General features: G+C 36.4%; 2 protein-coding genes across 2 annotated transcripts in view; one reads left to right on the forward strand and one right to left on the reverse strand.

The window, feature by feature from the left end:
* LOC105685030 overlaps positions 1-12,348 on the forward strand; it is a 56,965-nt gene extending 44,617 nt beyond the window's left edge. The window contains exons 5-12 of the mRNA XM_012398833.3: positions 3,263-3,427; positions 3,519-3,672; positions 5,136-5,359; positions 5,537-5,859; positions 5,980-7,473; positions 7,618-7,777; positions 7,926-8,094; positions 8,177-12,348. Of these exons, the coding sequence (XP_012254256.2) occupies positions 3,263-3,427; positions 3,519-3,672; positions 5,136-5,359; positions 5,537-5,859; positions 5,980-7,473; positions 7,618-7,777; positions 7,926-8,094; positions 8,177-8,363 (2,876 nt within the window). The 3' untranslated portion in view covers positions 8,364-12,348. The remainder of the gene's footprint in view (positions 1-3,262; positions 3,428-3,518; positions 3,673-5,135; positions 5,360-5,536; positions 5,860-5,979; positions 7,474-7,617; positions 7,778-7,925; positions 8,095-8,176) is intronic.
* A 1,979-nt stretch (positions 12,349-14,327) lies between these two features.
* Positions 14,328-14,914, reverse strand: LOC105685092. The gene is made up of 2 exons (XM_048651697.1): positions 14,896-14,914; positions 14,328-14,800 (listed from the first exon to the last, which is right to left on the reverse strand). Exon 2 carries the CDS (start codon positions 14,798-14,800, stop codon positions 14,378-14,380), a length of 423 nt encoding a protein of 140 aa, XP_048507654.1. The 5' UTR covers positions 14,896-14,914; the 3' UTR covers positions 14,328-14,377.
* Positions 14,915-15,628: the final 714 nt, after the last annotated feature.

The raw sequence follows: 15,628 nt of genomic DNA on the forward strand, positions 1-15,628 counted from the left end.
TTTTCCCCCCGAGAGCGCGTTTCTCGGTACCGATAGGTTGAAATTTTAAAAACGAATCGAAACCCCCATTCTTCCGGAGTACATAGATATGCCGAAAATGGATTGCGAAATCCGTTCGCGCGTGTTCTGCTTTTATTCACGTTCTGGAATTGCCCATTTTTTATTTTATTTTTTTTTTTTTTACGGGGCCGCCCTATACATCTGTAATTCGCGTAAGCGCGGCGAGGACGTCGTATCGCGATGCGAGTTCAGTTTTAAAAAGTTCGAAGGTTGTTTTCATCCGATCGCGATCCTACACCGTTCATTATACACCGTACACTGCACACGTACACGATGGAAGAATATGGTAAATCGTGACCATCGGCGTCGTTGAGACGAAGATAAACACACTACAAAATTTCCATAACGTATACGGTGCGAGAATATAATCTGAGAAACAAGAAAAAAAAAATGAAAAAATGAAAAAAATTCAAATGAAAAAATACAAATGTATATTCAAAAGTGTAATATCTCCCACGATCGGAATTCTCTCCACACATCACACAGCCGCTGTCAAAATTAAATAAACTCCATGATATATTGTTAAACTCTGTATCAGCAGTTGGTTTTTTATTTCTTCGGTAGCAGTGGAAAACTTGAATGTAACGAAAACCATGTTTCTGTAAAGCCGGATCGTAAAAAATAGAAGTATAACGGCGGTGTAAGATCAGTTGCCTTTTGACCGTGCGACGTCAAAAACCTCGAGCTCGAGAGGACGATGTTTCCCCGTTGAGAATAATCTCATTTCCAAGCCGCGAATAAAAACGCTGTCTTTTACCAAAACGACGAAGCATGTAATTCACGGTTCGAAGAACACGCGAACTTGGATCGGTATACTTTAAAACCTCGCAACTTTGCACGTTACATGTAGTATGTACACGGGGCTATATTTATACTCGAAGGGAGATTTGACGAAACACACCTGACGGCAAATTACGAATCATTTATATGAACTATTCGCGTGTTTTAATTTAGAAAAATTTTAATCTGCGGGACAACCTTTCAATGAAAAGCACCTTCGATTGCAAATTATAAAAACGCATGGCGTATGACATAAAGTGCTTAAAAAATTTCATGGATATAATTTATGATCCCGAAGAGTTTTGGACAGCGAATTTTCGAAAGTAACTTCTGAAATCTCAATGATACGGAAAATTGTTAGAGCCCCCGATGTTGATCGATGGGATGACGACGGAGCGGGAACGGGGGCAAGAAATTAGATGTCGACGTGACCGGAAAATAACGCGTCATCCTGTCTCATTGCGATTACGTATAGTATACGAATATATTTGCGACACAATGCCATCGGTGATTTCGATGATCGCGCGCTGACGGACGGGGAAGTGTAAGAGGCGCAATAAGGGAGGGGGCGGCTATTTGCCCGTGTAGTTCGAGCGCGGTTTAAGAAGCGTAAACAAGCCTCACAAAAACGGTGCGTTCACCTCAAGCCCATAGGCGTGACGTCATTCGTCCAAGCGGTAGAGTACCGCGGAGCGGGACCTGACCACCAGGTCACAGACCGAAAACAGGAACTAACACTCTTAGATCAACTGGCAATATCTGCAGCCCGACGAGGGAAGGGTAGGAGGCGAGGAGGGAGGAGGGAGGAGGAGACTCAACTTGGAACCGAGGAGTTCGCTACGCTACTCGGGAAATAACCGGGTTCCTTGACTCGCCTCTTGTACATTTCCTGGTTCTGGACTTCCAAGATTCCAATACAACTAAATAACCCCGATCGAATCAACCCCGGAGAGTAAAGATCGAACGTGTATGATCTTGAATCGGTTTCATCTCTCTCTTCCTTTTTCTCTCAACAGAGCTAAAGTCGATGCAAAGTATTCCGAACATTTAATTTATAAGATGATGATCTTATTTATTCTACGATATTGTTGGAAGAACCGTGTACCGTTCGCTAAATGTACCGTGTACGGTATGTGTACACTGCAGATCGTCTGGATCAGATCCATAATTAACGGTTCGCGTACGAAATATCTCTCTCCGTAAATATATACCTACGTGTATTTCGTTCGCACCGAATATTGGACATCGTAGCATCGATTTTAACAAAAAAAATTTTGTCATTAGGGTACGTACCCCGCATCAAGCTTTAACTTTCGAAGATTTTAATCGTTGTATAACTGCATATGTAGAAATCTCGTACGTACGTACGTACCTTATTCTCAACCCGTATAAGGGGCCACGAACGATCTTCAAATCTCGGACGAGGATCGTGGAAGTTGAATCCGTTAAACGGATCGGTATAGGTAAACAAATCTCCGAGTGGTTTAATGTAGAGACGTAGCAGCCTGTGTGGCTAGATGAGTATCCAAGTTTACAAGCAAATATATTTCGTACAGATATGTGTAGGTGTTGTGTGAAAATTAGCGTGGATAGTTCGCGCGCACGTGCATATGGATATCCATGTGTACCTATACCTAGGTGTAAATAGGTGTACGGTAGTGCCCCGGTATCTTCCGCGTGAATCCGGAATGACACCGCGAGGAAACATTAAAATGGGGACAATCACCTCGTACCACCTATGTAGTTACTGCCACGATGTTAGAGCTACGAATATTAACGATCACTTTGCGGGAACGAAGTTCGTTAGGCACCGCATATAGCTTTTTAGCACTCGCGATTAACAACATGACGGCTAATTTGCTCCTCTCATTTGAAACACGCGGCTCTCTCAAGACGATCTGAGGAGCAAAGAGAAACAAAGAAAAATACCGTAAATAAAGTTTCCCGACGCAGATTTCTGTTGATTAGAATTCTGAATATCGTTAATTATCTACCGAATTGATTCTTTTTTTTTTAGATTCATCAGTTGTCGATTAACGCATCGGTTGTACCATGTTGTACTGGCCAAACTCATATCGCAAGTCTCATTTTCACAGGGTATAGTTATTTACGTACGACTGAAGAATTAAAGAATGAATAGAACATTTTTTCTTTTAATTCACTTCACTGCACCGTCATGATATGTTCCATAAAAAATTCAATAACGGAATCGACCGTAGCTTAATTGTACACCGGTACTGTCACGCTTTGAATGCAGCGTTTTATGTACACAGGTATATATTTTTTTTTCAGTACTCCGTTGTCTGTCAAATTCGTGAAAATTTTAGTTGATTGGCAAATTATTGTCGTATTAAAAATATCCGTGCGCTTATGAATATTGGGAGTTTCAATTAGTAACATGAGTACATTTTTTTGATTACAGGGTATTATCAACCGGCTGGTCCACTGATACAGCATCCCCCAACGCTACCACCGGTAAAAGCTCCTCCACCGGAACCAACACCGACGCCTCCCCAAAATTCAGAAGGTTCTGATGACCTTGTAGCAACCTCTACTACCTCCGGGGGTACGACGAGTGGTGGTCCAGGTAAAGAATAAGTGCAATAAATACGAGGTCAGAGTAATGAGCTGAGATACAAATAAAAGTAAATATTTGTTCACTTTGGGACCTGTTTCAGGTGGTGGAAGCTTCTACAGAACATATTGTCCGCAATACTACGGCACCCCACCGCAATATCAAGATCTTTGTTATCCACCAACGTACTCTCATCCACATCCGCATCCGCATCCACATCCGCCGCCTTATTACAAGTACGCGCCAACTTATAGACGGTGAGTAAATGCTTCTTTATATCCCATACGAGTATCATTTCTCATTCGTTCATTCATTCATTCCTTTACTTCGCTACAAAATCAGGATGGACCAAATTGATGTTGTAGTTTTATTCATAATTTTTTCTATTTTTTTTATAACGCAACGACACACTCTACTTACGGTTATCAATTACCGTTATAGCTACACGACATGAGGCATCCCTGTCAACAGACCGCAAATCTCGACACTTAATCACGCGGAAAGGCGTACGAGATATAATGTAATTCTACCTGTAGTAAATATGTATGATATTATGATGTTCGTTAGAGAACGCTGTTCAATGTTGTCATACATGCGTACAGCTATCATCACGTTATCGAAATCATCGACAATTGTACGCGTAAATCTAGCTGGGACAGTCGGAATAATTGAACGTGATACGCGTTTGCTCTTATACCTATTTCACAAGGTGTACGGCATGTTGAGGCAGAAGAATATTTGATCAAAGAATCAGTGAGTTTTCAATGAAATCCGCGAGGACATTAATGCTGCTGTTATAGCGTAGAAACCATCATCAGACCCCCGTAAGCTTGTCTCAAACGTGGCATGTAAGTAACTCGTCGTCGGCGGTCGATAAACCACAGCGACTAAGACCTCATGGGCCTTGACGGCAACTCCGCTTCGAGGAAGGAAAACTTGAAAAATCTATCGCCCTTTTGCGATGACGACAACCCAAACACGAAATTCATTGACGATGTAGTGGGGCGCTTAGCATTCTTGGTTTATTGATAACTGATGATTGCTTGAACTTGAAAAAGTCTTTGAACTTGTCAATATAACTGATGGAAAATCGCTTTATAATATTAAAGGCGTGCAAAAGAACATCCACGTAAGTCCTTGGACAGTAAATGGAAATCCGATATGATTTATCGTATAGCACTCACGAGTATTCGTCTTGCTTGTGCACTGGAAGCGCGTTCTACTAGCTTATTTCTTTCTCGTGCTACCTATCCTGCAGATATTATGTATAACATGTAACAGCTGTGTTGAAGCTTGAGAAAACTTTTCCAAAACTTGACTCTTACCGGCAACTTGTTGGACAAACCTATTTAGAGTCCAAACCAGACAGATGGATTATCAATACTGTTCTGTTTTTCGGAATCCGGTAGCTTAATTAAACGACTTCATATATTATCCATTCTGATTTTGAACGAAACAAAGATTGCAGTAATCTTTTTAAAAAAAAATACCTTGGTCTTGGCGGTAATTGATCGCTAATTTTACCGTCAAGGTACTGTAATTATTGCCATAAAATCGACTTTTTTTTTTTGGAAAGATATTTCCTCCATCGTAGATTAAACTTTTTGAAGTGTTGACATTGTATGTTATGACCGTGCAGCTATTCGAATAGCGTTGGAATTTTTTTTATACCTCGATTCTTAGACGATTTTTCAAAGATTTTTGTTCTATTCACTTTCAGTCAGTACTATGGGTACCAGGAATCAACGGGTCCTGGTGGCGGCGGACCCGGTGGTGGAGGTAGTGGAGGTGGTCCAGGAGTGGTTGAATACCAGTCACCTCCGCCACCCCTTGCGGAATATCCACCACCCCCGTATTATGGGGGCTACCAACCACCGCCCCCTCCACCACCACCCCCTGGGAATCCGGCATACATGCATCCTCAGGGAAGACCTTTTGTAGACCGTGAGTATTTTTGAAAATTTTTGTATAGAATTATGATACGTTTATTCATCAGAGAGAAGACTCTTATTGTCATGAGAAAAAAAGTGAGAAGAAAAACGAATTGGATCATAAGCTGTGAAATCTTCATCGAATTGGTAATAACTCAAGGTGGGTCTTCTGACAACTTGTTATTTTCAGATGCAGCTTTTCAAGGCTGTCCATGTCCGATGCAGTCGTGTCCAAAAAACGTGGATACTGGGCCCCTTATTGGTAATGGTAAGGGGGCGCCAGTGGGCTCAGGGCCCGGTCTGTCATTGCCGCCCAGTGCTTTGGTAGGGCCCCCATCACCTGCGAGGGGTCTAGCTGGACTGGCACCCCCTCATGGTGCCAATGCCTGGGACACAGATCGCGTCCAAATCAACAATCATCGTAATCTCAGTTTAAACCAACCACGTCCCCCTTCACAACACAATTCCAATGGTGGCCATAATCACAAACAGAATCTGGACTGTAGAACCAAGGTATGACTTTTGCAATTTATATCATCATTCAGAGCTGATTTTTTTTTTATTAACAGTCATTAATGGATATATTATGGATGCAATAGACACAAAGTTCCAAATCTCTCTTTTGTATTATAGGATGAAAAAAGTTGCCAGAATAATGAGATGTCAAAATGTAACTGCCAGAAACATGCCTGCACGTCAACGTGTGAAGTAAAAACTGAAACTCTATCACCCGATGAAAAGTTATCCGTTGTGCAATGCCCCAGTAATAAATTACCCAATTTAAAACTGGAAAATAATAACGTTAAATGTGAGTCTTGTAGTGATGAAGTGAGTGAAAATATACCTTGTGAATCGAATTGCAATGTCAAATGTGAAAGCGGATATAAATGTGAAATATTAAAATGTGAGCAGTGTGTTAAAGGACAAATGGCAATTCTAGATATTGACAAGGACTCCGGAATTTTGTTAATCGATGATAAACTGGAAGGTGATGGTGTCAAAGAGGAATTAAATGATGTTGTTTTGATCGATGATGAAAATTGGAACAAACCAGACTATGAGTCGACAGTACAAGAAACAGTTGAAGAAAAAGAATTATCTGAGAAGCCAATTATTATCAAAGAACAATTAAAATGCCAAAAGATAACTAAAAGAAAGTTATCTCTTGACAGTCTGTCAGACAATAAAAAAAAGCGTAAAATAAATAAAAGAACTTTGTCAGTTGGGTCGGCGCGAGATTTAGCAAATAATGATCAGAGTTGGAAGTTATCAGTCCCGAGTGATACGGTTATTCAATTGATAGAAAATGTTCCTCAAGTAAATATTTCAAAAAAGAAGTACACCAAGAAAGAAACTGTGAATAAAAAGCGGAAATCAGAAACAGTAAGCCAGTGTGAACCAGAAGTGAAAAAATCGAAGACTTCAAAGCTATTGATAAACACCGATATTTCATGTGCTAATCGAATCGCAAGCGAATCTTCCATAATGGAAACAATTAACAGCGTAGTTGAACAGAGTTTACAAATAACGGAAAAGAATGAACGAAAATACAAACTTAGCGAACCAACGGAAAGAAAAAAGGTTGCGCAATTATTGTCAACTTTAAAGAAGGTCGCGAAAAAAATTAATTCAGTTAAAACAGTGCCTAGTAAGATCACAGTGAGTAAAGTAACTGAAATCAAAAATGTTCCAAACAAGACTCAATGTGAGGTAACAAACGTGCGGTCTCAAGAATCGAAACCGAAATTACAGGATGTTAAGTCAAAAATTAAAGCTAAGCCTAAGATTTTAAACGCTAAATCCAAGACGGAAGATGCCAAACTAAAGCCACAGGAACCAAAATTAATGTCAGAAGTGTCTAAGCAAAGTGAAGCTGTTTCTAAAGCCAAAGTAAGTGAAGTGACCAATGGTATTTTAAATCATCCTGATATTCGAAAACCGACTTTAATTAAAAACAGACGTAAAAGTACAAAGAAATCAGTGAACAAAAAAGCATGTATTAAATCAGAGGAAACCTTAGCAGCTGAAGAAAATTTGGCACTTATCAGGAGACCAAGTTTGAAACCCAAGTGGAGCAATGGTTGGAGTTGGGAAGGAGAACCATATGAGGCAAAAGTTTATTTAACGGTAAGAATAGTGTTTCTAAAACTCATCGAAAATTGGCTCACATAAATGAATCCAGTAACATATGATGGACACTTTTACAGACACAAGTGCATTACAAAACTGTATTGTAGTCTTCGTAAGTTGTGACTTATAAATTTGTTTCAGAACGAGGAATCTGCATTTCGACGCTGCTACGCGAGCATGAGGCACATAAGTGGTGACGTTCTGAAACCTCGGGACTGTGTTCTGCTAAAGAGTGGTCCACGGAAGGCTGATTTACCGTTTGTTGCAAAAATAGCAGCGCTGTGGGAAAATCCACATGACGGTACGACAAATCAATACACTATTAACATGTAAAATCTAGGTAACTACTTATCCAAACTGAAGAAGGATAGATTTTTTAATTCAGTCAGAGTCAGCGCGTGAATATCTGAAAATTTTTGCAAAGAGTTCATGCAGCATTTCATTTACAGGTGAAATGATGTTTTCTTTACTATGGTATTATCGGCCAGAGCACACTGAACAAGGAAGGACCCAATATGATACAGAAGATGAAGTATTCGCATCGAGACATAGAGATGCTAATAGCGTTGCTTGCATAGAAGACAAGTGCTATGTCCTGACGTTCAATGAATATTGTCGGTGAGTAAGATATCCGAAACTTTCAACAAACATTTTTTGTCAGTAAGATAGTTATATTCTAATGAAAACGTTACTCATTCAGGTATCGTAAGGATTTACGAAGAGTAGAAGAGGGTCTAGATTCACCTGGACTCATTGTACCACCGGGAGATCAATTATATCCAAGAGTCAGTCGATTGCCACCAATACCAGTGCCTGCGGACATTGTGCTCTTTTGTCGCCGGGTTTACGATTACCGTGGAAAAAAGTTGGTGAAGAATCCTGGATGATTCGAGTTCTTGTGAGCTATTGTGTACAGGAACCAATGAAATGCACAAAAAAAAAAGAAACTGTGAACGTGTAAAACTGCACGCAGGTCTCTTATCACTTATTGTTATAGGAATGTTCTAAGGCCAGAGTCTGCACTGCTGAAATAATTACATCATAAGGTCAATGTACGTACGTATTATGATATCGGCAAATACACTTCCAATAGCAAATGTCACACGAGACCCACTGTCATCACACTGGCTTTGAAAAAGTGGTTTACGTATTTCTTAGTTTGTTTACTAACTGCATTAGCCTTCAATATGGAACATGTTGATGTGGTGAGAATTTCGAGAAAATAAATTTGAAAATTCAAATCGGTTTTTTATGCCGGTTTGTCTTCTTCCATTAATTGTGAATCGGGGCTATAATGATTAAGTTTTTGTCTCAGATCCCCTTTCTATTTTGTACATACACTAAAATCAACTCGACTCCAAGACTGGAGGAATGTTTGTAATAATTGATTATATTGATTTATCATTAATTGATTAGTGGCATCAAACATGAACTATTATCCAATTGGCATTGCGTTATTTTTCTTCTTTTTTTATATCAATAATGCATGTAAATTTTCTACCTTGCAAGTCTTTTATTTCGTCATTGATGCTGTTCTGTATTAATTTCTGTAATAGACATTCTTAGAAAATTTCATAATTTTATAGAGACTATTTTTTGCGAGATAGTATTTACACATTTGAAATATATTTTTAAAAGAGGCGGATGATTCCATTAGTGATTGTAACAATTTTTGTAATTCTTTGAGAAGATTCAGATGAGAATCAAACGCAAAACACGACCATTTCGCAAAAATAGTTTAAGTCTCTATCCAGGTAAACTGGGGATATCTAAGCGTTTAGTCCTAATATGTTACATGAGACTCCCATTCTGTGGATGTAAGTTATATTATTGATCTAAGGCTTGAAATTATTCTGCATCAGCGAATAGTATACGCAAGAAATATAAAAATATTTCATGGATCGTAGTTCATGCTTCTAGATCCAGATAGGAATGTTACGGGATGATAATTCTATATTATACGGCCAAATAAATGTGCCCTCGACTTGAATTTTGGACTGGAATCAAATTCGTCTTAATTATACATTAAAAATGAAATTGTATTTATTCGAAATCAACTACCAAACCAGAATATCTGTTTACCGTCATACTCTGACAATTGGAAACATATTTTTTATTTAATTTTATTTAATTATTAAAATTTACATCTAGGTGAGAAAGTAAATGTATATAAGAAGATCATGATTTTCAGAAAAAGTTTCCATCACTATTAGATAATATTCAGGATTAGAAGTTGTATTGCATGAATTCTGGTTTCTGGACTAATCGGTAGCTGTTAGGCTACAGTTTCATTGACATACATAAATTGCGATTTGTCTAGAAATTAATGAAGTCAACTCAGCCTAAAATACACAGAAACCTAGAATGTTGGCAAAAACAGTAAATTCCAAATAGAGAACCGTGAAAATGAATTAATCATTTACGATGTTAGCCATAGGTGTTTTGTTAAAAATTATATTATTTAAAATTAATATATTATTGATGATTATTTAATATCTAATATATTGGACTTAGTTCATAAGCTATTTCCCGAACATGGAAAAAAAGAAGGAAAAAAAAATATTTGAAAGACCATGATACCAAAACATTCTTTCATTTTCAAAAAACATTTGATCATGATTTAATATATTTTAATAATTTATAATTTATGTTATTATTTAAAACACCCGATTAAAAAGAGAAAAAAAAAAACGAGAAAAAAACAGCGTGTTAGTAATTAATTTTATATTCCTTTTTATCATGTAAGGAAATCGGAGAGTGTAATTTTTGATAAAAATTTATCAATGAAAAATGAGACGTGCAACCATGTCAAAGATCGCCGAGTGCCGAGAGATGGTCATTTGATTGATTGAAAGAATTTACCTAGAAACGGTTAACATGGGAACATTGCACAATAATGCATATCCTTTGTTTATTTACATAGGGATGAATTTAAAAACTAACTGTATCCATAATTTATTAATAAGCCTAGAGATAAAACCGAAGCCATGATGCTGGCACTTGCATTTGCTCTAATCAAAATACAAAAACAGTTTGTGAAACATAACTTAATAAATTCCATTGTATGGCGCTTGATGGTTCGCTGTTAATAATATTATTTGAAAACAAACAAAAAGTTCTGATCGAGTTTCTGATTAACATCACAATTAGCCAAAACATGCGGATTCTTTAATTCATCAGTTTACACAATGTAGCACAAAGAACATGATCATACCATTCATCACATGATAATTGTAACGATTTTGTTTGTAGGAGTGAAAAAAATGCATACGTTTGGATTTTGATATGTCGTAATTTTTATATTTATTCAAACTAACATCGGAGTATTATGATCAAATCGAAATTATTAGTTTTTTTCCACATGTATTTGTTGGCAAGGTGCTCAGGTTTGTTCGTGCTAGTTTTAATTAGGATCTTGCACGAATTTTCTGATTCCCTTCGATTAAGCTTATGATGTTTTTAGATTAGTTTGGCGAAATACGAGATTGTATCTGAGTATATCAGAAATTCTTGATGCTCTGAGTCTGCTCATCTCATAATGTGACAACAAAATACCAACGAAGCGATTTCTAACTTTGACTGTTGGTGATGAATTGAACTTCTGGTTAAATAAGGTGCTTCATGTGTACACCATGCTTTTCAGTTTTCTCTTCAGCGTGTCTGTCTTCAAACCCTATCAAAGGTGTTTTAATTTCTCGCTCGTGTTACATGTATTACAGACAGTCACTGATTAGTCACGCTTGTCTCGGCTAGTAACAACTTTATGATCACTGGTCTGTTTTTTGATTTTAGGAGTTGTTAAAGTCAGAATTTTTCCTCATTCTTTTAGTGATTGTATGTAAACGCACATGAAGTATTTAACACGGATCAGAACATGTGGCTGTATTTGATGAATCTGGAATTTTGGTTTCGTGTTTTCTTTATTAAAAGACAGCCAACCAAACAGCAGTGCCGTAACAAATATACAAATACAATAAAAAGAGTTATTTCTACACGAGAATTAGAATTAGAGTAAAAGTATATATATACATATATATATACATACAAATAATTCACACATATACATATATATATATATTTAGTTAATTAGAATACAAAATATATTATTATATTTGACGAGATGGATACTGCAAAAGGGTGACTTAATCGTGAAAATTTTTAAAAGCATGGGCGCAATTTCTATAGTGTCATACTTTGTAATTGATATGCATATATGGACGACTAGGCATTATGTAAGCTTTGTAGAAGAAAAATGCAGAAACCATAGATTTATGTTACGAGATAATACGGTTGACCAGCATAATTGTTTATAGTTTAGATTCCAGACCATTAATTATTGCTGTTTTTGAAGTTAATTATTGTATTCAAAAGTAACAAATATATTGTGCAGTAGTCTGTTGGGAAATTTCGAAATGTAACAAATCCTATGTGCCAAATACAATTTACAAATTCAAACAAAAACTTTTCAGTTCCTTATGGGAATGCAAAGTTTTATTGAATCATTGACAATGAGTGTTTGCATCAAGAATAATTTAAGCTTTATTGGATTTGGAATTCAATGTGAACAAGCTTCTTATGTCTATGATAATACTAATTTAAAACACTAAAAATAACTTGAGAATTTCTCTTGGACCATCAACATTCATTTCAAAAGCAATCACGCTAACGAGCTACTGTCATCCGCAACTATAAACGTGTTAGTCTTCTGTATTACTCATAAGCAAGATCTTCCCATTATAAGCCCTTCGCAATTTCCATAGATGACCAGCTACCACGAAAAAAGAACAGAAATAAGATGAAAAAGAAACGTATGCTAGCCTTGTAAGAATGTACAATAAACAGAATCAGTCTAATAAATTATTTCTCATTTTCCGTTCGAAAATAGTTTACTCAGTAAATTACATTCGGTAAGTGTTCATTGTTAGTAATATGATACAGAGGAAAAATTTATATTTCCATCTGCTAACAAGGCTCACCGAGAATAAAGAAATTTGCTTACCTGAGCTTACACTCTGCAGTGGTAATCATGTATGACCATTATTGAATCTGATACTACATGTAGTGTAGCGTAGCCATGAGAAATTCAAAGGTATTTGCAGATAAGCATCTGCAGTTTTCTGATTGCAAGATTACAAGGTTGCAGTATATTGTTTTCTCAGTAGAGTCTCATGTGCTTTATTACGTAATAAACACCCGATACTGATCACACAAAATTATGAACTGAATTTATTGCTTTTGTAGTTTAATTACTTAGGTACTGACATTGTCTCAAGTAAATTGAAATTGAAACAAGTGTCAACTCGATCTATGAAGCTAAAGTGATATTTTACAGGCAAGTGCAGAAATAAGGATTCAACATGCAACCACACAACAACTGCATCCAATTGTTACTCCCTAGACACAGCTTTGCCCATAATCTACTGTGAAAAAGGTGTGGTAGAAATTGCATAATTATTAGATCTTTATTTTATAGAGCAAGGTCTCGACTCTAGTGCCTTTATTACTATTAGAGATAGATTTTCAAGATCGTTTAGTCTATATTAACAAATATTATGCATTCGTGGTATTTGAACATCAAAGACTATAACTGCTCATGTGTAATATGCAAATGATCTCAATCGATTCTTTGTTTAGATTAACTTTGATATTTTAAAAATCAGTCAATGAAGCAAGTTGATAGAACTATGTAGAATATGCTCATTGAAGTAAATTAATACACCTACCTCATATTGAAAAGTATAAGTAATACTTCACACAAGCTGTAAGAAATCCTAATTTATGTGGAATGAAGCTGCAGTTAAGGACACATGATCACATGTATCTGTGAGATGAACAAATGATATGCATGACTACATGCGGATACAACAATTGAGTATCTGAAATACATCAAGGTAGAGATATTGATCATGATACTATTTCCTGGGTAAGCCTAGCATATATAAACAAAGGAACTAACCACAGAGAGCACACTACAAGTTAAGCTTTGAAGTAGCATACTCGTCTATAAACACCAACATGAAACTTCTGGTAAGGTTTGATATACCATACTAGATAATTTTTCATTCTCATATATTAACAAAAATATCTTGATTGAAAACTGGCTATTGCTAATTGTAATACATCATAAATACATCTTATGATAAGCTCACATAAATATTAAAAAATAGCTGTTAGTTTGTTCTGGTATTTTTGATCGTAGATAAGGCTTTTCACCGTCGTCTTCTGTATTGTTCTTGCTACAAGTGCTCCAGTGGATGATGCAGCCCGTGATAAAAGACATCTCCTGGTAGCACCCCCACCTGCGATAGTGACAGTACCACTCATTGCGCCATCGCCTCTAATTCATGGACCGCTGTTTGTGGGATCTCATTGGGGACATCCATTGCCTTATGGTCATTCCATTGTCAAGTATTGGTAAAAGAAAATGACAAAGAAACATCTAGAAGTCTAATACAGGAAAATTTTCTGCTACTGTAATTATATCTTCCATTGTATTTTTAATACGAAGAATTTGGAATCTAAGATTTGAAATCACATTTTGTTGCATTGATTTTTTGATTTAACTGTGATTTCTCATACAAAAATTAGTTGTGTGTATAATTTCAAAAAAGGAGTATTTAGTATTAATCACCATATTTGTTTCCGAATAAATTAAATAATATATTTTGTATTACTTGTAGTATGCATACTAAAATTAGATTTTTTTGGTTTTATATGCTATTATACCCTATGAATAGTTTTGTTATTAGTTTAAAATCTCTGTGACAATTGTTCAGTACTTGGGGGCTTCAACAAATTGCTCCAAGGTAATGCAGGTTGGACAGGTGTTAGCAGACAAATAAATCTGTGGCTATATTCAAACTAATTGTTTTATTTACGAATTATTTTTTCAGCAAGTAGGCTATTCCATTTGGTTGTTTTCAAGATCTTTGTTCGAATTGCTGAAATCATACTTATCTACTATGAGAAACCTTCTGCCAGGTAGTTTGCCTAACTCGACTTCTACCTTTGATAGAAGCCATTTATTCTCTTTGATTACTTGATAATAAAGAGATCCTTTGCCATCTGGGCCTTTAAGTGGCACTGTGTACCATCTAACCATATCATTTTCTCCTTCGGATTCATTGGTGATGTGACCAACTTTTAAGGGTTCTCCAAAATATCGAACAGCTCCGGTGTTGTTATTAAAGTATGTGAAGGCTTCTAAATAGCATGTAGACTTACGAATGCGTGCTTGTATTTCCTCAAATGCCAGTAGGGCAATACCGCTCATGAAAAACGTTCCATATCCACATATTTTCAGCAAAGCACTATTTGACAACATCTGTAATGATTATTACGATTACCTTGATGAATGACTGTGATTATAATTAGATGTATTTTTGATAATTCTAGACAATAATAATTAATAATCTTTACTTGGACTTCTGCCTGTCCAAGTGATAGGGAAGCTCATCAAATTAACTATGTCGTTATGTTTATTAGTAATTTTTCTCTCACAACTCTTACTTACTTGGACATCACCTAATTATCTTATACCTTGCTGATGTGATGCTGATTATAACTCCACCGCCGAATTTATCTAACTTGCGGTTCGACCATATGAAATTATTCTGGCTGCACCGATACAATAGACGTTGAGATCAACAAATGTTCAACAACGGTAAGATAAAACAAGAAAAAAAAACGATAATCCTATTCGTTCTTTGGTAGATCCTAGATGTCAGCGCCTTTGCTTTATGTAATACTATGTATGAAATTCCTAACGTCTCGGTACGTGGCTATGTATCATCAGCTGCTAAAATGTTAATAAATACCTGGTTTACCACCATCTGGACCCAAACGTTGAAAAAAGGCCCAAGAAAATGGGTCTTACAAATTTTTTGCGACTTGAGCAATAAATTTTTTTTTGTTTGACCATATTCTTAAGTATCTTGACCTAAGAAATACTAATTCGTCGAATGAATTGAGCTATTTTTAACCGAAAAATTGGTGGTAGCTCGATTATTCCGACCGGTAGAACAATTTGATTTGCAGATTCGAATTTTCCAGCTCAAAATACATTAGATTACAGACATATAAACGATGTTCATTTTTTACCCTAAAACTGAAGAAAATAGAGCATATATAATCTCGAAATTTATGCTATTTT

The sequence above is a fragment of the Athalia rosae genome, chromosome 1 (genome assembly GCF_917208135.1).
Source record: "Athalia rosae chromosome 1, iyAthRosa1.1, whole genome shotgun sequence".
Taxonomy (NCBI): Eukaryota; Metazoa; Arthropoda; class Insecta; order Hymenoptera; family Athaliidae; genus Athalia; species Athalia rosae.